Raw genomic sequence first — 27339 nt, 5'->3', positions numbered from 1 at the left:
TCATCTAAGTGATCACGTGATCCATATCAACTAAACCATGTCCGATCATCATATGAGATGGAGTAGTTTTCAATGGTGAACATCACTATGTTGATCATATCTACTATATGATTCATGCTCAACCTTTCGGTCTCAGTGTTCCGAGGCCATATCTGCATATGCTAAGCTCGTCAAGTTTAACTCGAGTATTCTGCATGTGCAAAACTGGCTTGCACCCGTTGTATGTGAATGTAGAGCTTATCACACCCGTGTTGGAAATATGCCCTAGAGGCAATAATAAAAGTATTATTATTATATTTCCTTGTTCATGATAATTGTCTTTTATTCATGCTATAACTGTATTATCCGGAAATCGTAATACACGTGTGAATACATAGACCACAATATGTCCCTAGTGATCCTCTAGTTGACTAGCTCGTTGTGATCAACAGATAGTCATGGTTTCCTGGCTATGGACATTGGATGTCGTTGATAACGGGATCACATCATTAGGAGAATGATGTGATGGACAAGACCCAATCCTAAGCATAGCACAAAGATCGTGTAGTTCGTTTGCTAGAGCTTTGCCAATGTCAAGTATCTCTTCCTTTGACCATGAGATCGTGTAACTCCTGGATACCGTAGGAGTGCTTTGGGTGTATCAAACGTCACAACGTAACTGGGTGACTATAAAGGTGCACTACAGGTATCTCCGAAAGTATCTATTGTTTTATTCGGATCGAGACTGGAATTTGTCACTCCGTGTAAACGGAGAGGTATCTCTGGGCCCACTCGGTAGGACATCATCATATGCGCAATGTGACCAAGGAGTTGATCACGGGATGATGTGTTACGGAACGAGTAAATAGACTTGCCGGTAACGAGATTGAACAAGGTATTGGATACCGACGATCGAATCTCGGGCGAGTGACATACCGATAGACAAAGGGAATTGAATACGGGATCGATTGAGTCCTTGACATCGTGGTTCATCCGATGAGATCATCGTGGAACATGTGGGAGCCATCATGGGTATCCAGATCCCGCTGTTGGTTATTGACCGGAGAACGTCTCGATCATGTCTGCATGTCTCCCGAACCCGTAGGGTCTACACACTTAAGGTTCGATGACGCTAGGGTTATAAAGGAAGCTTGTATGTGGTTACCGAATGTTGTTCGGAGTCCCGGATGAGATCCCGGACGTCACGAGGAGTTCCGGAATGGTCCGGAGGTAAAGATTTATATATAGGAAGTCCTGTTTCGGCCATCGGGACAAGTTTCGGGGTCATCGGTATTGTACCGGGACCACCGGAAGGGTCCCGGGGGCCCACCGGGTGGGGCCACCTGCCCCGGGGGGGCACATGGGCTGTAGGGGGTGCGCCTTGGCCTACATGGGCCAAGGGCACCAGCCCCAAGAGGCCCATGCGCCTGGGGAAACCCTAAAGGAAGAGTCCCAGCAGGGGAAGGCACCTCCTAGGTGCCTTGGGGGGGGAGGACTCCTCCCCTGGCCGCCGCCTCCTTGGAGATTGGATCTCCTAGGGGCTGGCGCACCCCCCCTTGGGATCCCTATATATAGTGGGGTAGGAGGGCCTCCCAAACACACCTTATGCCTTTGGTGCAGCCCCTCCCTCTCTCCCAAGTTACTCTCCTCTTCTCCCATGGTGTTTGGCGAAGCCCTGCGGGATTGCCACGCTCCTCCACCACCACCACGCCGTTGTGCTGCTGTTGGATGGATTCTTCCTCAACCTCTCCCTCTCTCCTTGCTGGATCAAGGCGTGGGAGACGTCACCGGGCTGTACGTGTGTTGAACGCGGAGGTGCCGTCCGTTCGGCACTTGATCATCGGTGATCTGAATCACGACGAGTACGACTCCATCAACCCCGTTCACTTGAACGCTTCCGCTTAGCGATCTACAAGGGTATGTAGATGCAAACTCACTATCCTTTCTACTCGTTGCTGGTCTCTCCATAGATAGATCTTGGTGATTCGCGTAGGAAAATTTTGAATTTCTGCTACGTTCCCCAACAGTGGCATCATGAGCTAGGTCTATTGCGTAGATTCTTTGCACGAGTAGAACACAAAGTAGTTGTGGGCGTTGATGTTGTTCAATATGCTTACCGTTACTAGTCCAATCTTGTTTCGACGGTATTGTGGGATGAAGCGGCCCGGACCGACCTTACACGTACTCTTACGTGAGACAGGTTCCACCGACAAACATGCACTAGTTGCATAAGGTGGCTGGCGGGTGTCTGTCTCTCCCACTTTAGTCGGATCGGATTCGATGAAAAGGGTCCTTATGAAGGGTAAATAGCAATTGGCATATCACGTTGTGGTTCATGCGTAGGTAAGAAACGTTCTTGCTAGAAACCCATAGCAGCCACGTAAAACATGCAACAACAATTAGAGGACGTCTAACTTGTTTTTGCAGGGTATGCTATGTGATGTGATATGGCCAAAGGATGTGATGAATGATATATGTGATGTATGAGATTGATCATGTTCTTGTAATAGGATTCACGACTTGCATGTCGATGAGTATGACAACTGGCAGGAGCCATAGGAGTTGTCTTTATTTTTTGTATGACCTGCGTGTCATTGAAGAACGCCATGTAAACTACCTTACTTTATTGCTAAACGCGTTAGTCATAGAAGTAGAAGTAGTCGTTGGCGTGACAACTTCATGAAGACACGATGATGGAGATCATGATGATGGAGATCATGGTGTCATGCCGGTGACAAGATGATCATGGAGCCCCGAAGATGGAGATCAAAAGGAGCAAAAATGATATTGGCCATATCATGTCACTATTTGATTGCATGTGATGTTTATCATGTTTATGCATCTTGTTTGCTTAGAACGACGGTAGTAAATAAGATGATCCCTCATTAAAATTTCAAGAAGTGTTCTCCCCTAACTGTGCACCGTTGCTACAGTTCGTCGTTTCGAAGCACCACGTGATGATCGGGTGTGATAGATCCTTACGTTCACATACAACGGGTGTAAGACAGTTTTACACAGCAAAAACACTTAGGGTTAACTTGACGAGCCTAGCATGTACAGACATGGCCTCGGAACACAGAGACCGAAATGTCGAGCATGAGTCGTATAGTAGATACGATCAACATGAAGATGTTCACCGATGATGACTAGTCCGTCTCACGTGATGATCGGACACGGCCTAGTTTGACTCGGATCATGTAATCACTTAGATGACTAGAGGGATGTCTATCTGAGTGGGAGTTCATAAGATGAACTTAATTATCCTGAACATAGTCAAAAGACCTTTTGCAAATTATGTCGTAGCTCACGCTATAGTTCTACTGTTTAGATATGTTCCTAGAGAAAATATAGTTGAAAGTTGATAGTAGCGATTATGCGATCAGTAGAAAGCTCATGTCCTTAATGCACCGCTCAATGTGCTGAACCCCAAACGTCGTTTGTGGATGTTTCGAACATCGAACATACACGTTTTGATAACTACGTGATAGTTCAGTTAAATGGTTTAGAGTATAGGCTCCAAAGACGTTTTCGAAATGTCGCGGAACATATGAGATGTTTCAAGGGCTGAAATTAAGATTTCAGGCTCGTGCCCACGTCAAGAGGTATGAGACCTCCGACGATTTTCTTAGCCTGCAAACTAAGGGAGAAAAGCTCAATCGTTGAGCTTGTGCTCAGATTGTCTGAGTGCAACAATCACTTGAATCGAGTGGGAGTTGATCTTCCAGATGAGATAGTGATGTTTCCCCAAAGTCATTGCCACCAAGCTGCTAGAGCTTCGTGATGAACTATAACATATCAGGGATAAATAAGATGATCCTTGAAGTATTCACGATGTTTGACACCGCGAAAGTAGAAATCAAGAAGGAGCATCAATTGTTGATGGTTGGTGAAACCACTAGTTTCAAGAAGGGCAAGGGAACAAAGGGATACTTCATGAAACGGCAAATCAGCTGCTGCTCAAGTGAAGAAACCCAAGGTTGAACCCAAACCCGAGACTGAGTGCTTCTGTAATAAGGGGAACAGCCACTGGAGCAGAATTACCCTAGATACTTGGTAGATGAGAAGGCTGGCAAGGTCGATAGAAGTATATTGGATATACATTATGTTAATGTGTACTTTACTAGTACTCCTAGTAGCACCAGGGTATAAGATACCGGTTCGGTTGCTAAGTGTTAGTAACTCGAAATAAAAGCTACGGCATAAACAGAGACTAGCTAAAGGTGAGCTGACGATATATGTTGGAAGTGTTTCCAAGTTTGATGTGATCAAACATCGCACGCTCCCTCTACCATCAAGATTAGTATTAAACCTGAATGGTTTATTGAATCTCGATCGTAGTGATACACATTTTCATGCCAAAAGATATAAGATAGTAATGATAGTACCACTTACTTGTGGCACTGCCATGTAAGTCATAATGGTATAAAACGCATGAAGAAGCTCCATGTTGATGGATCTTTGGACTCACTCGTTTTTGAAAAGTTTGAGACATGCGAACCATGTCTATTGGTGTATATGCATGAAGAAACTCCATGCAAATGGACCGTTCGGACTCACTTGATTTTGAATCACTTGAGATATGCAAATCATACCACATAGGCAAGATGACTGAAAAGCCTCGGTTTTCAATAAGATGGAACAAGATAGCAACTTGTTGGAAGTAACACATTTTGATGTGTCCAATCCAATGAGTGCTGAGGCATGCAGTGAATATCGTTATGATCTTACTTCACAGATGATTCGAGTAGATGTTGAGAATATTTACTTGATGAAACACAAGTCTGAATTATTGAATGGTTCAAGTAATTTCAGAGTGAAGTAGCAGATCATTGTGACAAGAGGATAAAATGTCTATGATATGATCATAGAGATGAATATCTGAGTTACGAGTTTTGGCACACAATTAAGACATTGTGGAAATTGTTATACAATTAATACCGCCTGGAACACCATAGTGTGATGGTGTGTCCGAACATCATAGTTGCACCCTATTGGATATGGTGCGTACCATGATGTCTCTTATCGAATTACCACTATCGTTCATGGGTTAGGCATTAGAGACAACCACACTCATTTTAATAGGGCACCACGTAATTCCGATGAGATGACACCATATGAATTATGGTTTAGAGAAACCTAAGTTGTCGTTTCTTAAAAGTTTGGGGCTGCGACGCTTATATGGAAAAGTTTCAGGTTGATAAGCTCGAACCCAAAGCGGATAAAATGCATCTTCATAGGACACCCAAAACAGTTGGGTATACCTCCTAATTCAGATCCGAAAGCAATATGGATTGTTTCTTGAATCGGGTCCTTTCTCGAGGAAAGGTTTCTCTCGAAAGAATTGAGTGGGAGGATGGTGGAAACTTGATGAGGTTATTGAACCGTCTCTTCAACTAGTGTGTGGCAGGGCACAGAAGATTGTTCCTGTGGCACCTACACCAATTGAAGTGGAAGCTTATGATATTGATCATGAAACTTCGGATCAAGTCACTACCAAACCTCGTAGGACGACAAGAACACGTACTACTTCGGAGTGGTAAGGTGATCCTGTCTTGAAAGTCATGTTGCTAGACAACAATGAACCTACGAGCTATGGAGAAGCGATGGTGGGCCCGAATTCCTACAAATGGTTAGAGGCCATAAAATCCGAGAACGGATCCATGGACTTTGGTGGACTTGCCCGATGATCGGCAAGCCATTAAGATAAATGGATCTTTAAGAAGAAGACGGACGTGGATGGTAATGTCACCGTCCATGAAGCTCGACTTGTGGCGAAAAGTTTTTCACAAGTTCAAGGAGTTGACTACGATGAGTTTTTCTCATCCGTAGCGATGCTTAAAGTCCGTCGGAATCATGTTAGCATTAGCTGCATTTATGAAATCTGGCAGATGGATGTCAAGACAAGTTTCCTTACTAGTTTTCGTAAGGAAAGGTTGTATGCAATACAATCATAAAAGTTTTGTCGATCCTAAGGATGCTAAAAGGTATGCTAGCTCCAGCGATCCTTTTAAGGACTGGAGTGAGCATCTCGGAGTTGGAATGAATGCTTTGATGATGATCAAAGATTTTGGGTTTGTACAAAGTTTATGAGAAACTTGTATTTCCAAAGAAGTGAGTGGGAGCACTATAGAATTTCTGATAAGTATATGTTGTTGACATATTGATGATCAGAAATGACGTAGAATTTCTGGAAAGCATATAGGGTTATTTTGAAAGTGTTTTTCAATGGAAAGCCTAGATTAAGCTACTTGAACATTGAGCATCAAGATCTATAAGGATAGATCAAAATGCTTAATAATACTTTCAAATGAGCACATACCTTGACATGATCTTGAAGGTGTTCAAGATGGACCAGTCAAAGAAGGAGTTCTTGCCTGAGTTGTAAGGTACGAAGTCAAGACTTAAAGCTCGACCACAGCAGAATAGAGAGAAAGGACGAAGGTCGTCCCCTATGCTTAAGACGTAGGCTCTTCAGTATGCTATGCTGTGTACCGCACCTGAAGTGTGCCTTGCCATGAGTCAGTCAAGGGGTACAAGAGTGATCCAAGAATGGCTCACAGGACAGCGGTCAAAGTTATCCTTAGTAACTAGTGGACTAAGGAATTTTCTCGATTATGGAGGTGGTAAAAGAGTTCGTCGTAAAGGGTTATGTCGATGCAAGCTTGACACCTATCCGGATAGCTCTGAGTAGAGAGACCAGATACATATAATGGAGCAATAATTTAGAATAGCTCCAAGTAGAACAGTTATTTGGATTAGCTCCAAATAGAGTGTGGTAGCTGCATCTAGGAGATGACATAGAGATTTGTAAAGCACACACGGATCTGAAAGGTTCAGACCCGTTGACTAAAACCTCTCTCACAAGCAACATGATCAAACATAAAACTCATTGAGTGTTAATCACATAGTGATGTGAACTAGACTACTGACTCTAGTAAACTCTTGGGTATTAGTCACATGGCGATGTGACCTGTGAGTGTTAATCACATGGCGATGTGAACTAGATTATTGACTCTAGTGCAAGTGGGAGACTGTTGGAAATATGCCCTAGAGGCAATAATAAAAGTATTATTATTATATTTCCTTGTTCATGATAATTGTCTTTTATTCATGCTATAACTGTATTATCCGGAAATCGTAATACACGTGTGAATACATAGACCACAATATGTCCCTAGTGATCCTCTAGTTGACTAGCTCGTTGTGATCAACAGATAGTCATGGTTTCCTGGCTATGGACATTGGATGTCGTTGATAACGGGATCACATCATTAGGAGAATGATGTGATGGACAAGACCCAATCCTAAGCATAGCACAAAGATCGTGTAGTTCGTTTGCTAGAGCTTTGCCAATGTCAAGTATCTCTTCCTTTGACCATGAGATCGTGTAACTCCTGGATACCGTAGGAGTGCTTTGGGTGTATCAAACGTCACAACGTAACTGGGTGACTATAAAGGTGCACTACAGGTATCTCCGAAAGTATCTATTGTTTTATTCGGATCGAGACTGGAATTTGTCACTCCGTGTAAACGGAGAGGTATCTCTGGGCCCACTCGGTAGGACATCATCATATGCGCAATGTGACCAAGGAGTTGATCACGGGATGATGTGTTACGGAACGAGTAAAGAGACTTGCCGGTAACGAGATTGAACAAGGTATTGGATACCGACGATCGAATCTCGGGCGAGTGACATACCGATAGACAAAGGGAATTGAATACGGGATCGATTGAGTCCTTGACATCGTGGTTCATCCGATGAGATCATCGTGGAACATGTGGGAGCCATCATGGGTATCCAGATCCCGCTGTTGGTTATTGACCGGAGAACGTCTCGGTCATGTCTGCATGTCTCCCGAACCCGTAGGGTCTACACACTTAAGGTTCGATGACGCTAGGGTTATAAAGGAAGCTTGTATGTGGTTACCGAATGTTGTTCGGAGTCCCGGATGAGATCCCGGACGTCACGAGGAGTTCCGGAATGGTCCGGAGGTAAAGATTTATATATAGGAAGTCCTGTTTCGGCCATCGGGACAAGTTTCGGGGTCATCGGTATTGTACCGGGACCACCGGAAGGGTCCCGGGGGCCCACCGGGTGGGGCCACCTGCCCCGGGGGGGCACATGGGCTGTAGGGGGTGCGCCTTGGCCTACATGGGCCAAGGGCACCAGCCCCAAGAGGCCCATGCGCCTGGGGAAACCCTAAAGGAAGAGTCCCAGCAGGGGAAGGCACCTCCTAGGTGCCTTGGGGGGGGGGACTCCTCCCCTGGCCGCCGCCTCCTTGGAGATTGGATCTCTTAGGGGCTGGCGCACCCCCCCCCCTTGGGATCCCTATATATAGTGGGGTAGGAGGGCCTCCCAAACACACCTTATGCCTTTGGTGCAGCCCCTCCCTCTCTCCCAAGTTACTCTCCTCTTCTCCCATGGTGTTTGGCGAAGCCCTGCGGGATTGCCACGCTCCTCCACCACCACCACGCCGTTGTGCTGCTGTTGGATGGATTCTTCCTCAACCTCTCCCTCTCTCCTTGCTGGATCAAGGCGTGGGAGACGTCACCGGGCTGTACGTGTGTTGAACGCGGAGGTGCTGTCCGTTCGGCACTTGATCATCGGTGATCTGAATCACGACGAGTACGACTCCATCAACCCCGTTCACTTGAACGCTTCCGCTTAGCGATCTACAAGGGTATGTAGATGCAAACTCACTATCCTTTCTACTCGTTGCTGGTCTCTCCATAGATAGATCTTGGTGATTCGCGTAGGAAAATTTTGAATTTCTGCTACGTTCCCCAACAACCCGATCATCACGTGGTGTCTCAGCACGACAAACTGTAGCAACGCTGCATACTCAGGGAGAACACTTGTACCTTGAAATTTAGTGAGAGATCATCTTATAATGCTACCGTCGAACTAAGCAAAATAAGATGCATAAAGGATAAACATCACATGCAATCAATATAAGTGATATGATATGGCCATCATCATCTTGTGCCTTTGATCTCCATCTCCAAAGCACCGTCATGATCACCATCGTCACCGGCTTGACACCTTGATCTCCATCGAAGCATCGTTGTCATCTCACCAACTATTGCTACTACGACTATCGCTACCGCTTAGTGATAAAGTAAAGCAATTACATGGCGATTGCATTTCATACAATAAAGCATCAACCATATGGCTCCTGCCAGTTGCCGATAACTCTGTTACAAAACATGATCATCTCATACAATAAAATTTAGCATCATGACTTGACCATATCACATCGCAACATGCTCTACAAAAACAAGTTAGACGTCCTTTTGTTGTTGCAAGTTTTACGTGGCTGCTACGGGCTTAGCAAGAACCGTTCTTACCTATGCATCAAAAACTACAACGCGGTATAATGATTGCTTTTTGATCTTCAGAAAGAACCATGTTCATTGAATGTGATTCAACTAAAGTTGGAGAAACAGACACCCACTAGCCACCTGTGTGCGAAGCACGTCGGTAGAACCAGTCTCGCGTAAGCGTACGCGTAATGTCGGTCTGAGCTGCTTCATCCAACAATACCGCTGAATCAAGAATCAACTGTAGAATCATCCTTTGTGTTCTACTCATGCATATAACATCTACGCATAGACCTGGCTCAGATGCCACTATTGGGGAACGCAGTAATTTCAAAAAAATTCCTACGCACATGCAAGATCCATCTAGGTGATGCATAGCAACGAGAGGGGAGAGAGTTGTCTACGTACCCTCGTAGACCGTAAGCGGAAGCGTTATGACAATGCGGCTGATGTAGTCGTACGTGTTCACGATCCGACCGATCCTAGCACCGAAGGTACGACACCTCCACGAACTACACACGCTCAACTCGATGACGTCCCACGAACTCTAGATCCAGCCGAGGTCAAGGGAGAGTTTCATCAGCACGACGGCGTGATGACGGTGATGATGAAGTTACCGACGCAGGGCTTCGCCTAAGCTCTACAACGATACGACCGAGGTGGAAATTTGTGGAGGGGGCACCGCACACGGCTAAACAATCAACTTGTGTGTCGATTGGGTGCCCCCTCCCCCGTATATAAAGGAGTGGAGGAGGGGGAGGGCTGGCCCTCTCATGGCGCGCCCTAGGGGGGAGTCCTATTCCCGGTGGGAGTAGGAACCCCCCTTCCCTTGTTGGAGTAGGAGAGAAAGGAAGGGGGAGAGAGGGAAGGAAGGGGGGGGGTGGCGGCCCCCCACCCAATTCGGATTGGGCTTGGGGGGGGGGCGCCCTCCACCTTGGCTGCCTCCTTCTCTCTCTCACTAAGGCCCAATAAGGCCCATACACTCCCCGGGGGGTTCCGGTAACCCCCCCGGTACTCCGGTAAATGCCCGAACTCACCTGGAACCATTCCGATGTCCAAACATAGCCTTCCAATATATCAATCTTTATGTCTCGACCATTTCGAGACTCCTCATCATGTGCGTGATCATATCCGGGACTCCGAACTACCTTCGGTACATCAAAACACATAAACTCATAATACCGATCGTCACCGAACGTTAAGCGTGCGGACCCTACGGGTTCGAGAACTATGTACACATGACCAAGACTCATCTCCAGTCAATAACCAATAGCGGAACCTGGATGCTCATATTGGTTCCTGCATATTCTACGGAGATCTTTATCAGTCAAACCGCATAACAACATACGTTGTTCCCTTTGTCATCGGTATGTTACTTGCCCGAGATTCGATCGTCGGTATCTCAATACCTAGTTCAATCTCGTTACCGGCAAGTCTCTTTACTCGTTCTGTAATGCAACATCCCATAACTAACTCATTAGTCACATTGCTTGCAAGGATTATAGTGATGTGCATTACCAAGAGGGCCCAGAGACACCTCTCCGATACACGGATTGACAAATCCTAATCTTGATCTATGCCAACTCAACAAACACCATCGGAGACACCTGTAGAGCATCTTTATAGTCACCCAGTTACGTTGTGACATTTGATAGCACACTAAGTGTTCCTCCAGTATTCGGGAGTTGCATAATCTCATAGTCATAGGAACATGTATAAGTTATGGAGAAAGCAATATGAGTAAACTAAACGATCAAAGTGCTAAGCTAACGGATGGGTCAAGTCAATCACATCATCATCTAACGATGTGATCCCGTTCATCAAATGACAACTCTTGTCCGTGGCTAGGAAACTTAACCATCTTTGATTAACGAGCTAGTCAAGTAGAGGCATACTAGTGACACTCATTTTGTCTATGTATTCACACATGTACTAAGTTTCCGGTTAATACAATTCTAGCATGAATAATAAACATTTATCATGATATAAGGAAATATAAATAACAACTTTATTATTGCCTCTAGGGCATATTTCCTTCAATAGTTGCGCTGGTCTTATGGACCGCGAGCCAGGTAAGTGGTCCTTCCTACATGATTTCTCTTATGGGCCACACGACACATGAGTGGGCTTTCTGAAACTGAAAAGAAAATAGTTGCACTGTGCTGAATCAAACTTGTGACCACCCATATGATGGCAAAGCTGTGGTAACCAACTGAACCAGAGTATGTTCATGTTTACAAAAGAGGGCTTTATTTATAGCATTAGAAATAGTTCCACCTCGATTTCTTACATCAAATCTAACCAATTTATATATGTTCGAAAGTTGCCTGGAATATCAACTAGGAGCCTCGGGAGTTAAGAACAAAGATGTGAAAGAAATTAACTCCCTCGATTGTGGGGCTTCCATGAAGTAATTATATATCATGGGATTTGTGTTGGGATTGACATGCATGTGGTACAAAACAGGAGGAAGTTGCACCAAGGATTGCACATATGATTCTTACTAAATTTACATTATGTCTGCAAATATGATCCTTATTGCTAAATTTACATAAATTTTATTTACCATTGAAACACATGACATCGATGTAATTTTAGTTACTTTTGATGAATAGATCAAAAATATTTTCGTAAAAGAATCATATCAATTTAATCCAAATCATACCGCATGTCCTAACCTCTAGGTCGTGATCCTCAGTTTTTTTTGAACCGAACTAACCCCCTTTTCATTGTAAATAATGGAAATACAGGAGTCTTAGAAGCTTTACCGGAGATGGGAAAGGAGGGGGAAGTGAGTTCAAAGCACCGCTAAAAAACCCATTACATTCGCCTGTCAGCAAAGAAAGTGTTATGGGGGGAAAACCTAAACAACACCAAAATAGACTAGCCCTATTAATTGACAGAAAATGCAACAGTCCAACAAACATAGGGACACACAAAACAGTCTTCAAGATACGACATAAACCCAGGGCTCGCAAAGAACTAAGTAGACTGAAGACATAGAAAAAGCTGGGTGCAACACATCACTCTCCCCCGACCGGCTCCTTCGATGAATCACAAAGCCTCATAAGCGACATAGCACTTGTGTGGATCATCTCAGCTCCAACGCGAAGCATCTTCACGTGGCCCTCCTTTTGCAACCCTGCCCAATACAATTAAAAAGAATAAGCAGTAAACACACTCTCAAAGGGTTTTTGATCATTTTGTTCTCAAGTGTGGCTCGATTTCTAGCTGGCCAAATGGCCCAGGTGACAGCAGCCAAACCAACAGTGAAAAATATTTCCCAGACATGACACCAAGCATAAAATTGCCAATGGTTTTGGACAAAGATCCATTCCCAACATCACTCCAATTGATCTCCACACCACCTTGGCCACTGGACATGTAAAAAATAAATGTTGGGAAGTTTGACTTCCTTACAAAAAGAGCAGATGGGATTCCCCGACCAGCGGCATTGTTTCACTACTTACCTAGTAAGTTCAGTGTTTTGGAATAATTGCTATCGTAATATTTGGATTTTGAGGGGTATTTTAGCCTCCCAAATCCATTTGAAGTTACAGCCATTAAGTATTTTTTCTAACCACTAATCACTTGTAGATGGAATTAGTCGTGTAACGGGCAGACTTGATAAGGTCTCAATAGATTGAATCACTATCACTAGTGAGCTAAATATCAACAACACTCCTGCACAGGCCATTCCACTGATTTGACAACACCGGATCAAGCCTTCTTCGAAAGAAGGAAGAAGTGTTTATGGCACTATACTTGTTCACAGTACAGTCCTGATCCATACAAATGTCGAACAACTGAGGGAGTTGCTCCATAAATGGGGTCAGCCCATTAATGGAGTCTTTCCACAATCTTGCTAAATTACCAGACCTGATCTTGATCTTTCTACCCACCATATGAAGATCTTTTACTTTCAACAAGCTTTCCCAACATGGAGAGAAACAAGGGCTAAGAGTGGCAACGAATTTGTTTGTCAAGTATCCAGCCTTGACAATGTCCTGCCAAAGCCTAGCTTGAGTATCAACCTTCCACCAACATTTCACCATAAGACTAATATTCTATTTCCTGAGATCTTTAACTCCTAGGCCACCCTTATCCTTGGAATGATAAATCCTATTCCATTTAACTAAATAGTAGCGCCTTTTCTTATTACAACCCTACCAGAAAAACTTCCTCCTATGCTTATCTAGTTCTTCCATGAAGGTTTTGTTCATATGCCACATAGACGTATGATGCGTTTTTTGTCACCAACGGCTGTTGTCCGGTGATATAGTTCCTTGACCTAGCCAATCATAATAAAACTAAAACTTTCCACCATTGCAACGTATGGGCATACGGAAAGGCGTGATGACACTCGGGAGCCCCGGCACCCTCTAATCTTGCGCATCCAGCCTTTTAAAGATTCGTGCAGTGGTGCAGCCGGGAGCAGGCCATTAGTGGTGGCAGTTTTAGTTAATCAGATAAAGCGCGGTGATGGACAGGGCCGATCATAGGCTGGGGGCATGCAGACTAGGCTTTTGCATGGGTAAGACAACGGGCCATAGTTGATAGGACAGGTCATGGGTGCTGCATGCAGCGTTGTGCTTCACGGAGTTCTCATCACATCATGTCAATCTCCTCTATTCTAGTATATTTTTCCCTGTTCTTCTTTTGACCGGAGAGGGGAGAAAGGTGAGGAGAGAGAGCCTTTTCTTTCAGTGAGCCCGTGTATGAGAGAAATGGCAGGGGAGAGAGGCTGTGAGAGATAAGAGAGAGAAAATAGCTTTTTTCCATGAGAGAGTGACGGGAGTTCGGGGAGGAGAGAGAGGTTGTGAGAGGAGAAAGGTAAGGAGCGTTTCTTTTTGTCAGACATGTGTGACAGTGATAGATGTCAGAAGAGAGAGGAGATAAAAAAGAGGTATAGCTACATCGATGCATGTTCCGTTGTCCCGCTGATGCATTGAGCCGCACAACAAGAATAGGTCCAGTGTCGTTTAAAATATTAGTAGTCTCCGGCGCTTAAAGAAATCCTAGACCTGCTAATACAACTAGTGATGCAGGGTCTGGTTCATATCCCGAGTAATTGTTTCCTGGACGAATGGTTGGGATAACCGGGTGCCTAGGCACCCGGGTGCTGAAAAGCCAATCTCATGGGCATATATGATGTCTGAATGCATTTTGCCATCTAACCCAGTACTCCATCAGTCTACGAACCGGTCCGATTGTCCAAAATCTCACAAAGTGGAAGCACATCAGGGTACCCCTCTCTTTTCTCTGTCCGGTTGCAGACGACTGTTGATGACCCTATTTTTTTGCTTTGCGTGCTTAGCGTTTTGGCGGAAGGCTTTGAAACCTTCCAGCATGTTTGGTGGAAGCACTGGTGGAAAAACAGGCTTCCGTCCAGCCCCATAAGTCGCGAAGCTGTAGGAACCGCGACTAATGGGACCTTTAGTCGCGGTTCTGGAGGTGAACCGCGACCAAAGGCCTGGGCCCAGGGCGCTCGGTGGCCAGATGGCGCACGTGAGGGTCTTTAGTCGCGGTTGGCCAGGACAACCGCGACTAAAGGCCTTCGGGCACCTTTAGTCACGGTTTGCCAGGCCAACCGCAACTAAAGCCCCTCCGCGACTAAAGGCCTTCGGGCACCTTTAGTCACGGTTTGACACTGGCATTGTTTAATTTATATTGTTTGTAGCTAGTTAGTTTAACAAATGCATGATGGTTAATTTTGAATTGAATTAGTTTTATTTTTCTGAATTTTTTGATATATTATTTGTATTTTTAACATTTTGAATTGAATTAGTTTTATTTTTCTTAATTTTTTGATATATTATTTGTATTTTTAGAATTTTGAATTGAATTAGTTTTTTTTTCTGAATTTTTTGATATAATATTTGTGTTTTTAACATATTGAATTGAATTAGTTATTTTTTTCTGAATTTTTTGATATATTATTTGTATTTTTAAGATTTTCAAAAAGAAAAAGTATTTGGAAAATACCTTTAGTCGCGGTTGGCCTGCCCAACCGCGACTAAAGGTGGTTGCGCGCGGGAACGAAAAACCCGCCAAAAAAGTCCTTTAGTCGCGGGTCGCCTCCCCAACCGCGACTAAAGGTTACCCTTTAGTCGCGGGTCGCCTCCCCAACCGCGACTAAAGGTTTCCCTTTAGTTGCGGGTCGCCTCCCCAACCGCGACTAAAGGGGGGGGGCTATAAATACAACCGCCCGACCCGTCGCCTCCATTTCTCTGCTCGTTCTCTGCCGCGCCGAAGGCCTGCCGCCCTCGCCCTCGACGCCGCCCGCCGTCGACCTCGCCCTCGACGCCGCCCGCCGTCGCCCGCGCCCTCGACGCCGCCCGCCGTCGCCCGCCGCCCCCTCTCGCCCACGTACGGCGCCCGTCGCCCCCTTTCGCCCTAGTACGCCGCCCGCCGGCCTCCCTCGCCCACCGCGCCGCCTCGCTGCCCTCAACGCCGGCGGCCGGCCTCGCCGCCCTCAACGCCGCCCCCCAATCCATCCTCGGGCCGCCGGCCTCGCCGCCCTCAACTGCTCTACAGAGCGATGATCGAGAGAGAGAGAGAGAGCAGAGAGAGAGAGAGAGAGCAGAGAGAGAGAGAGAGAGAGAGAGAGAGAGAGAGAGCAGAGAGAGAGAGAGAGAGAGGGAGAGAATTTTTTAACTAGTTAATTAACAAAAAAAAACGGTGAAATTTGATAATTAACAAAAACGGCCTGTGGCGGCCAGAAGACCCTAAACCTGTGGCGGCCTTTAGTCGCGGTTGGCCAGAAGAACCGCGACTAAAGGTCCTCCGCCCCGACGGCCGCCTGGCGCCCACGTGGACGGGCCGTTAGTCGCGGTTCTTAAGCAGCCGCGACTAAAGGTGGGGGGCTTTAGTCGCGCTTATTTGGTCGCGGTTGCCCAACCGCGACTAATGGCAGTTGCGAACCGCGACCAAAGGCCTTTTTTCCACCAGTGAAGCCACTTTGTTTCACTTTTTTTTCTTCAAATGCAGCTACTAATCCGGGCATTACTTAGTGGTTGTGAAAGGTTTTGCCAACACTTTGGCGGACTTAAAGGCATGTACAATGGTGCTATTTTAGGAGTGTCATGTAGGATAAATGATAAGGTGAAGGAAAGAGAATTCATAAAAAAGTCTTGTCTTCTCTTATTTAAGATAAGACAAAAGATAATATCTTAGCACAATATGTGTCACCATATTTTTAGGAATAACTAATTATGAAGATAAGGCTAAAAAATGACCCATTATAGACATTTTTTTGTCATCTCTTAATTATATGCAAGGCCTAAGTTAAGACAATTTTATCAACCATTGTACATGCCCTAAGAAAATAGTGCGGCAGTTGAGGGACGGATTTGGACGCCCGGCTCCAATATCCGGGGCCACGGACAAATACTGTGGCCATTTTGATGGACGCTGTTGGAGATGCCCTAAGGCCAACTCCACCGCGCGACCTCATTCTGTCCGGCCCCGTCCGTTTGGGGTAAAACGGACAAACGAGGCGGCCCAACGCATGACGGCCCGGACCCATCTGGTCCGTTTTGTGTCCGGGCCGACCCATTTCGAGCGCAAACTTGCGCCGGGTTTGGATCGCAGCGGACATCAAACAGACGCGCGCCTCGTCCGTGTCGGGGCCGCGTGGACAACGACAACCTACCTCCCACCTGCCCCCATCAACGCGCACGCGCGGGCGGCCCCGCCTGTCATCCGCCCAGGCGAGGGTCGCGGTCCTTTTTAAATGGGAACCGTGGACCGGTCGTCCTCCACACTGCCGCACGCCACCCCGCGGCCTCCTCGAAAACCGACATCCCTAGTACCAAACCATATCCAAGAACTCGCCGGCCGGCCGCCCACAACCATGGGCCTATGGAACTACAACCGCAAAGGCAAGCACGACCGCGAGGCTGGCTCCTCGTCGGGACACCGCCGCGGCTCCGTAAAGAAGGAGGAGCCCGCCTCGCCATCGCCACCACGTCGGGCCCCCGCGCCGCCCGTGTTCTCCGTCGCACCCACGGCTGCCGGCGAGCGCGACTGGCACTACATCGAGGCGGCCGTCTGCCGCCGTTATTGGGAGACGAGGACGCCGCTACCCTGGAGCGACGTCCACCTCCCCAATAACTGGCACCTGTCGGCCGACCGCGTGCCGATCCCGCCGGTCCCGCTAAGCGGCCGTGCGCGCCGTCAGGAGATCCAGCGCCGCCGCCTCCTCCTGGACGACCTCTACTACGACGAGAGGTACGCCCCCGACTCGCCATTGTGGGACACTTGGTTCCGCGATGAGCACGACATGCGGTGGGCGTCCTTCTTTGCCGGCACGTCGACGGGGCCGCGGCCTCACGCCCACGCCATCACCGTCGCCATCTCCATCTCCTCCACCACCTCCTCGCATGACAGCGGAGGAGGAGGCCCGGCTCATGGCGCGTGTCACAGCGGACTCCATGAACACGCACGATGAGCGCTAGTGGCCGGGCCTCGAGGAGACAATGGCCCTCTCTGCAGCCGGCGACGTCGCCATGCACAAGGTGGAGATGGTGCCGAAGGAGGAGATGGTGGAGGAGCCGCCGGTGGCCGCGTTCCACCCTGGCCTGGTGGGCCAGGGGTGAAGCTGGTCGTGCACCACTGAGCAGATGGCAGACGCCGTGGGGGGCGTGAACTGGTGCCCCACGCCGCCCGGTCGCCGGAGCGGGACGCCTCGCCTCGGGAGGAGGTGGTGCAGGCACCGGCCATCTTCCATCCCGCCGCCCCACCTGCGAACGCCGCCGAACTATGTCGACCTCGTCAGCGACGACAATGACGCCGGCGGCCAGTGAAGACGGCGATGGCCACGGCATCGACGGGTGCGGCAGGAGCGCGCGGGCGACGTTTTTTTCATTTCTTTTTATGTTTAATTATTAAACTGGGCCGTTTTGTGGCCGTGACCTCTATATATGTTCTATGTTATTTTATAAGTGCGTTTATTTACTTTTTAGGCATTTTATTTAAGTTTTTTGTTTTTTTAATCACGTCCACCCAGGGATAAGGCCGCGCGTTGGATGCACCCACGACCCAACGGACAAACGCGAACATGGCAAATCCATCGTCGTCCAAAAGGGACAAAATCCAGTCAAACCGGATGTCTGTTTGAAATCGTGCGGTGGAGTTGGCCTAAGCCGACTTCTCTGATACATGAACATGCATGCAGTTGTTTTTCACGGCATCACTCCTCACAGTTCATCATCTTAATTTGGTTCTGAGAGGTCACTCTCAGTTGACAACAACTAAGGGCATCTCGAGCCGCGCCCTCAGGAAGGCCTCCTCAGGCGATTTTTTCGCGCCGGCGCCAAAAAACGGCCCAGTCGTGCCCACAGGAGCCCGATTTTCGCCGGCCTGAGCCAAAAACAGCGCCGGCGGACCCAGGCCGAACCCGGCGCACTGGGGGCGTCCGGGGTGAACTGTTTTGGCGCGAAACAGCCGCGGGCCCGCCGCGTCAGCGACACGGCGCCTCGTCTTCCCCCAACGGCCTCGGTTCCCGCAGGGAATCAATGCCAAGGCTGCCGCCGGTCAGCCTTGCCATTGATTCCTCACGGGCGGCGTGTCACGGGACGGCGCGCCGACGCCTCCCCTCCCTCGCACGCGTACACACGGGTGGGGCGCGGCTATATAGCCGGTGGCCTGCACTCGCCTGTGCCCACACCAGCCCCGCCCCTCGCCGCCGCCCAGCTCCTCCCTCTCCCTACCTCTCCCGAGCGCCGCCGCCCAGCCCCTCCCTCTATCTCTCTACCTCTCCCGAGCCCGTCGCCATGGCGGAACGCTACCCCGGAGACGAGGCAGCGGCCAACGGCTTCGGCCGCCGTTCGCTCCGCGAACAGGAGTCCTGGCTCCCGTTCCAGGCGAACATCCCGGCGCCGCCGGACATGCGCGCCGGGCCGACGGGGTGGAGGCTCAGCGCCGAGGGAGTGCCCATTCCCCCGTTGCCCAACGCCGTGGCGAAGCCGACGTACTTCGCCGAGGAAGTCGAGGTCGTGCGCGCCCCCCTCACCGACGCCCAACTCTCCCTCCCCCAGTACGCCGCCGACAACCACGCGGCTTGGGCGGCGTATTTCGAGCGCCGCCAGCAGCAGCGCTTGGCGTCCATCAACGGCGCGCCGGTGGTTGGCGTCCGGCAGAACAGCGAGGGGCCCCACCTGTGGTGGGGCGTCCCCGGCCGCACACTCGAGGGCGGCAACGACCCGCCGTTGGCGTACCCAGCGAGGGCGGCCGCCCCGGCGCAGCACCGACGCGCCGGGCCATGGGCGCCAAGGAGGTTCGGGTCCTCCTCCCGATCTTCATCGCACTCCTCTAGCACTCCGGCCCTGCTCGGCGTCAAGGCCGAGCCCGCGGCGGAGACGCCGCTCGGCCGGCGCACTCGCAGCGCCGGCATCGTCATCAACGAGGGTGGCCGGCGCGCCTCCTCGTCGGCTCCTCCTCCGCGCTTCGTCAAGCCAAAGACGGAGCCGGGGCTCGCGCCGGTGAAGAAGGAGCCGGCCGCGCCGGTGACGACGGAGCTCGACGACGACGAAGTGGCCCTGGAATGGGCGCGCAGGGACTCCATAGCGATGGAGAAGGAGCACCTGGAGAAGGTGAAGGAGCGCCAGCGCGCCGCCCTGCTTCGCTTCGCGGAACGTCGACGCGGCCGCGACGAAGGAGGAGTCGTCATCTGTGACAGCGACGACGACGACGACGACGCGCCGCCACCAGTCCGCCATGGCGACGCCGGACAGGGGTCCAGCAGGGGCGCCCGCGTCAAGGAGAAGAAGGCCGCCGCCGACGATGGCGGCGACGACTTCAGCCCCTTTCTTTTTTAGATTAGGTTAATATAATGAAAATGCGTGAATTTCGCCGAAATTTGTCATGTTTGGCCAAAATTTAACTAGTTTTTATCATAACTTCGCCGAACGGTTCTTTTTATTATTATTTTAATACGCGCCTGGAGACGACCCTAGGGGCCGACGGCTGGGGACCGACTCGCCCCAGGGCCATTTTTTACGCCGGCTCACCCTCAGACGGCGCTTTTAGACGCCCCCTGGGGGGCCAACGGCTGGAGATGGCCTAACATGTAATCATGGATACGTTTTACAGATGCAGTGTTTACGCGCCGGTCCCTTTCACGCAACTTGGATGCGTGTGCCCGGTGCACGACATCATCACATGAGACAACACTAACCAGATAAGCTCCCTCCCACGTACCTTTCCTGCTGTTCCCAACAAGGAAATGGCCACATGTGCTAAATCATGCAGGAGTACTCTATTTCTGTATTATATATATGTATATATCCGGATATTGAGTGCGTGTACATGCACTACGCTCAGGAATATTAGAAGAAAAAATCTTGACGAACCAACCAGCTGGGCACTACCCTAGCACATGGAGACATTGTTCATAAAGAAAACGATCAAGACGCCTAGTTCTCGGAATAGTCAGGAATATCCTGCTTGAATCTATCGGCAGGCACCAGCCGCCAGGCTTACACACCTTTCATGTTATCTGTACTCCAGCTCAGCTTTTGTCTGATGTGGTACGGAAATGAGTGGCGGCCAAGATAACATTAGTTCACATACTCTTATACACGCATCTGCAAGCGGTAAAGAAAAAAGTTTATAGAGGGAGTACCTTACTAAATACCAAAAATAAAGTAAAATCTGATGAACCAAAATCTTATAATTCAACCAAATCTGTAATTGAATGGTTAGTAGGACAGTGGTATCCCTAGCTCACTACGGTTTAAGTCCTGATGCTCGCGTTTATTCTGAATTTATTTAAAAATTTCAGGCGATGCGCGTTCAGTGAGAGAAGATGTTCCTGTCGACTATAAGGCGCCTACGGTGACTTCGTAAAATCTCAAGATGATATACCGGCTCAGTCTCTCGAAGGTGTTCATAGAGGTAGGATGTGCGTGCGTTCATATGGATGATTGTACGCGCGTATATATGAGTGCTTGCGTCTGTATCGTGTTAAAAAAAATACCAAATGAAAATGGTTTGGTTGATACGCTATGTGGAGGTGGTTATGCAAGAGACATCGGTCTTATTCCTGGCATCATTTTCATCACATGTGTATGGGAAATACTAATACTATGGCAACCTACTCATAATTGGTTGTTGCTAGTTAATAATTCCCTTGTCCACACGGCCATGATCGGCAGCACGCAAGACAAGTCAAACTGTAGAGACAGTTAAGATCAACCGCATGATGTGACAAAATTGAATGGAGTCAAATCAATCAACGTGGCCATCAGTCCATTGATTGTTCAATGTTCATCAGCTCGCACTCAAACAAGGATTATAATCAGACCATTATGAAATGCGAAGAGTTATATTTGATCTTTTTTTTTCGAGCATTTAACATATTAATATTACACACAACAACACATTTCATTGACTATATTTAATTCCAAGATCATCTAGCAGCTGATGAAGTAACACCCAGTGTGTTCTACTGGCTAGCACCAGTGCACAGGTGCCTGGGATTGAATCCTCACTCCTGCTTTATTAACCAGTCGGCTAGTTCTTCCTAGCTACCCGTTCATCTTTCACCTAGCAGATGATGAGCTCTGCTCGCCGTTGCTCATTTTTTATTGGGAACCCTGCAGTTGCAGCGGATCTCGCCGGCGGATCCGGCTGGCAACGGTATGCTCCCCATCTTCACCATGGACGCGCCGAAGTCCGAGAAGAACTGCTCGCCGTCGTCGCTGTACGTCTGCACCAACGCCTTTGTGGTGCTGGCGACGATGTCCTCGTCGGCGGAGAAGAGGCCCTGGTCAGAGGTCAGGAGGCCCTTCTTGCTCAGCAGGTTGTGGTAGTACTGCTTGTCGAACACGTCCGCGGAGCTCACGTCCAGCGCGGTGGTCTGGTTGCCGTCGCCGCCGGTGCAGAGCTTCTGCAGGTCGGCGGCCATGGTAGCGTCCAGCGTCGGGTCGGCCGAGCTCTTGGTGGACGTCAGCCGGTCGCTGAACAGCACGCACCGGGCTCGCCCGATCGTGTGGGCACCTGTCGGTTTTCACGTTCAGAATTATTATCTGAATTTTTGACGTTCAGAATTTAGGTCATGTGTTCTTGACAAATAGAGCTTTCCGTTCTAAACTCCATTCCATAAGATCAGGTCAAGTGTATGATAATTCGCCTGAGAAAATTTCGTGACAATTTGGATGTGAGGAATGAAGTTTAAGAACTAGTTGCTTGATTGCTTCTATGAGTTAAGCATGGCTACACTGTCACAGTTTCATTTTCAGGGATGTAGCACGGGATTTAATTCTAGTTGTGAACTTTCGTGCAGGTAGTTAGTTTTGTGACAACTGTTACCTGACAAGACCACGACGTCTTTCGTGTCGAGGCCGACATCGGCAAACTTCTGTACGATGGAGCTGATCGGTTCGAACGGCGAGGGCAGGCCGTTGTCAGCTCCTGACTGATTCGCCTTCAGACCGTCCCTTCTCCCCAGAAGAACATCATAGTAAGGCCCTCCACTCTGAAAACAATCAGTTCATAGTTACTCAATACTTTGTATCACCAGCTGAATGATTCTGACAGAATGGAGTACGAGACGAAAGATGCTCACAAAGAGTACTCCATAGCCAGCTGCAATGGCCACAATGTCAGCACAGGATACCACCCCTGGGCACATGTTCTCGAGGTCGGCCTTGATTGCGTCGATGACCTCGTACCCTCTGACAGAGTTCTGGTTGGGTAGTGCAAATTTCTCACCATCGGCGCCATCCAACAAGATTGAACCATCACACCCCTGCATACAATGCAACAATTTTTTTGAGTAACTGCAGCACAGTAGGAAACGTACGACAACATAAAGTTTAGAAGAAAGTTGAGGTACATTGACAAAACAGTCATGGAAATGGAGCCTCAGCAGGGAGGCTCCCATCCTGGGCTCTTCCCTCATGGCAGAAAACACTTGCTGCTGGACGACGTCATACACACCGGGGCATGTCCAGTCGTAGAAATCGCTGGTTAACTCATCGCACCTCGCGCCTCGGGTTACGAGGCACAGCACAAGAACTGAGCACACCAGGAGCAACCTGCTGCGGTGAGAGTACTCCATGTCTCAACACTTACAGTCTCACTTACTAGCTACACTATCTTTGAGACTTGGACTGCCTGCATAGTTCATGGTCCCTTGGGTTGCTCTTATAGACGGTTAAAGTGGTGAATATTGGTTCCCGGTACGACAAGTCATCGCGATAGTGGTGCGGCTGCGCATGCAGCGATCTTCTCCTGTTAACAAACATTTTTTTGTGCCAAAACAGCACATTCTGAAAATGGCAATTGGCTGCCATGGTGGAGTCACTAGTGTGATGGTGCTGCACTTAGCATGCTTCCGTTGCCTTTTTGTCTCAAGTCCAAGGTGTAGTGGTCTAGTGGAGACCCAACCATAGGAAATTGTAATGTATTGCATGCAGTTTCGTATGGGGATTGGGCCGCCTGCATTATCCCGCTCGATGATGCAGAGCCTGATGGTAATAAAATCGCTCTCTCGTGAAGAAAAAATAATGGTTTGGTCTGGTGATTCAGAAGAGGTTTTCAACGATAGCTGAGTTGCAAATGGTGCCGTCAAGTGCCTCTCCATTTACAGGGGATTACACAGTTCAGTGAATGTGATGGTGCTTCAAGTCAAACTTAAACACGGTGCTATCCATATAGACTAGCATTACAGATTTACTGTAGAAAACTCAAACACAGATTTAGGTGCGCGTAAGAAGTTAGTTTTGGAGAACATGAGGAAGAACCGAATGAAATTAGAACTAATTAAAACGTAGTGCAAGTTTTTTGAGGATTGGTTAATTTCTGATCCTTTAGTGTCTCGGTTTGTTGTTTAGTAATGACCCTGTGAGACTTGTCAATTCATGATTTTACATAAAAGAATTCAAACAGCGTGTATTTAGACCTTTTGGAGCTTGTGGATAAAAAGAAAAAGACCTTTTGGAGCTTGATATATAGCCTGCAAGTATCTGTATGTTGTTGGTGTTTAACGCTTGAGAACCAACTTATTCATTATTCGTAGAGACAGTGCAACAAATACTGATTAATTGCTTGTATGACTATCTATATTGAGGCAAAATACTTGGTTGCGACTATCCCGCAAAAAAAAGATTATCTAAGTATCGAATACCAATGAAGGTAAGGCACACATTGAAGTCCACACAACTTCTTTAAAAATTAACATTTTATACCTTACAACAACAATACCACCCCCCTGCCGTGGATCTCTTGGTTAGACAAACAACACCTATGTAGCCTACCTCATGTAGCCAGCAGTGCAAAACCCTCCTTTTTAACAAAAAACATACAAGCCCAGCTACCCAAACTACTGTCCATCACCTTTGTGCTCACAAAGAACGGTCAAAAGACATTCTTTTGTCTCGACTCCTGGCTACAGGCCACACCGCTCGCAACTACTTTCCCAAGCCTCTACTCTCACTCCACAAATACTCACATCCCTGTGGTGCACATCATGCAGTATGGGGCGCAGGCAAACCTGGTGAACAGGCTAACCACGGCCGCCACGCGTGAGCTTGCTGCTCTCTCTTTGTTGTTGCAGGACTTCCAGCTAGCCGATGCTCCGGACGAACGGTTCTTGATCCATGGCACGAGCTTCTCCCCCAAGAAAGCCTACAAACTTCTGCTCCATGAAAAGGTCGAGGATGATCATGCCCCTCTGATTTGGAGGTCTAGAGCCCCTCACAAGCTTAAAATCTTCGCCTGGCTACTATTCAGAGGGCGTCTCAATACCAAGTGCAACCTGTTCCACAAAACGATCGCCACCGACACCGCCTGTCCACGCTGTAGCGGCCCCTCTGAGGACACCTCACACCTGTTCCTTGGCTGTCCGCATGCGACTCGGACTTGGGAATGGCTGGGATTAACTCCCACCACCAGGTTTCAAGACCTTTGGCTGCTCCAACCTTGATGGCCGTGTCTGGCTTGAAGTTCTTCTCATGATCCTGTGGAAAATTGGGACTCTAGAAACGCTGCTGTATTCCGTATTGAAGTTCACTCTCCCCTAGTCACTGTTAGAAATATCTGTAACGACTTTGAGGTCTGCCTGAACAGATTCCGCGACCCAGCTGACAAGGCAGCGGCCAACTCCTGGCTGCTGTTCCTTACCTCACGGCTCGCCGTGACCCTGTAATCTTGCTTGGCCCTTTCTGGCTTTTGAGTAATATACATACAGGTGGGGATCCTCTCCCCCGTGTGATTCTTCAAAAAAAAAGATCTACAGGCTAATCAAATAACTTAATGAAGAAAATAATTTTAAAAAAACTCCAGCATTGGAATATCTTGGAGTATATAGAACATTTTTCTTAAAAAACTAATTGGTATTGCCTGTTCACAATTTGAGTCATCCCGTGTGCATCTCCTATGCTACACGGCGGCCCTCAGCCTATTTCCTCGCAGAGTCCTTCTCTTGTTGATCTCCATTTGATTCACTGCCGCCGGACAAAACCGACGGCCAAGATGACGGATGTTCTTTTTGAATATCAAAAATACTGTCACAACTCTAGAATAATGCTTGTAAATAGTGGCATTTGCATCCATGCATCATGTCTAAGTTTAAATGAATTTGAAATGGGACGCTCAAACCCTAGCATCTGATGAAATTCAACTAGGATCGAATATAAATCTTTTCAATGACCCAAAATGCCCTGCAGAAAAGTTCATGATTTTTGACTAAGGTTAGAATCTCTGCCAAAAATTACGCACATATTTCTAGTACATTCTGGATTTTTGAATTAAACCATATTGTATTTGAATTGGTGCAATTAAATCCTATAGATATTTTTAAATGCTCCAATAATTCTAGAATTGGTTGAGGGCCTTAGAAACAATTAGTGCCCACAAAAAGTTTCAGAATTTTATAAAGTCATTTGGTTAACAAACCAAATTTAAAACAAATGCAGAGAATAGAAACTAGAAAGAAATTAAGAAAAAAAGGACTTACCTGGCTTACCTGGACGACCCAGTAGGCAACCCACCTGGCCGGCCCAGCCCACCGAGGGCAGAGCCGTCTTCTTCCTCCTGCTAGTAGGCAGAGGGGAAGAGTGGCGCGCGCGCGTGCGTCCCCGACCACCTCCTGCTTGCCCCTCTCTCGACCTGATCTGCGTCTGGAGAGGCCCGAGGCCCCCTCTCACTTCTTGCTCGCCCTCTGCTCGCTCTAGCCCCTTCCCCCTCTCGCTTTTGTGCTCACCGAGAGGAGCCGGAGCGCGTCGTTGCCGCCGTCACCATTCGACGCGGCCACAACCACCCCTTTGCTCCTCTGCCATGTCCAAGAGCTCCGCGGCGTCGTCCTCGTCCTCTCCACGGGTCCGAGCAACGCGGGAAGCCTCGCTCCGCTGACAACAAGCTCGTCTTCCTCCTCGACCGCGGTCAATGGTCATCGTCGGTTCGCCGTCACCCGTGCACCCCCGAGCTCGTTGACGACCCCATCCGATGTGTTGTGAGCTCCCGCGTAGAACCCCTCTCTTTCCTCTCTCGTTTGCATCCCTTGGCGAGGATCTCCACCGTGGCCGAGCTCCGGCCGCCGTGGACCTTGACGCCGCCGTCGTTCCTGGCCTCCTCGCGCCAAACCACTTGGACCGCTGGACGCGGCACGCTCCCAGCTCCCGAATGCACCCGTTCGCGCGACAAATGGTCGCCGGAATAGAGACTCCCGCGAGCCTCTATCGCACTGGATGGCCACCGGCGTTTAGCTACCGGCTAAACCTTCATTAGGTTGTCAATCACCCCCCCTAATTAACCACCTAAGAAACTGACAATGGGTCCCACCTTTTAGTTTACTGCTTAACCAAAATAATTATGTTAATTAATTAAACCTATGGACCCACGCGTCAGCATTGACCTTGCTGACGTGGCCTCTGACCGGGCCCACCTGTCTGTGACCCTAGCCATCACTATGACACTGACCAGTGGGACCCACTGGTCCGGTTTGACCTGGACCTGCTTTTGACTAGGTGATGTAAGCATGACACGATGTTGACATCATAATGTAATTAACTGGATTTTCTAATTTAGAGATAA

The 27339-nt window shown here is 48.4% G+C and overlaps 1 protein-coding gene across 1 annotated transcript; it reads right to left on the bottom strand.

The window, feature by feature from the left end:
• Positions 1–21668: 21668 nt before the first annotated feature.
• Positions 21669–23410, bottom strand: LOC123103477 (peroxidase N). Its single transcript, XM_044525115.1, has 4 exons — positions 23141–23410; positions 22871–23053; positions 22615–22780; positions 21669–22302 (listed from the first exon to the last, which is right to left on the bottom strand). Exons 1-4 carry the CDS (start codon positions 23363–23365, stop codon positions 21881–21883), a joined length of 996 nt encoding a protein of 331 aa, XP_044381050.1. The 5' UTR covers positions 23366–23410; the 3' UTR covers positions 21669–21880.
• Between the last annotated feature and the right edge of the window lie 3929 nt (positions 23411–27339).

Source organism: Triticum aestivum, chromosome 1A (genome assembly GCF_018294505.1).
Source record: "Triticum aestivum cultivar Chinese Spring chromosome 1A, IWGSC CS RefSeq v2.1, whole genome shotgun sequence".
Lineage (NCBI taxonomy): Eukaryota > Viridiplantae > Streptophyta > Magnoliopsida > Poales > Poaceae > Triticum > Triticum aestivum.
This window is presented reverse-complemented; position numbering and strand designations above follow the sequence as displayed.

Excerpts from the sequence above, each read along its gene's own strand:
- LOC123103477 (XM_044525115.1), bottom strand. The coding sequence starts at position 23,365 with ATGGAGTACTCTCACCGCAGCAGGTTGCTCCTGGTGTGCTCAGTTCTT. Across the intron at positions 23,054-23,140 it reads TCCATGACTGTTTTGTCAAT|GGGTGTGATGGTTCAATCTT; the intron begins GTACCTCAACTT and ends CATTGTATGCAG. Across the intron at positions 22,303-22,614 it reads AGACGTCGTGGTCTTGTCAG|GTGCCCACACGATCGGGCGA; the intron begins GTAACAGTTGTC and ends GAAAACCGACAG.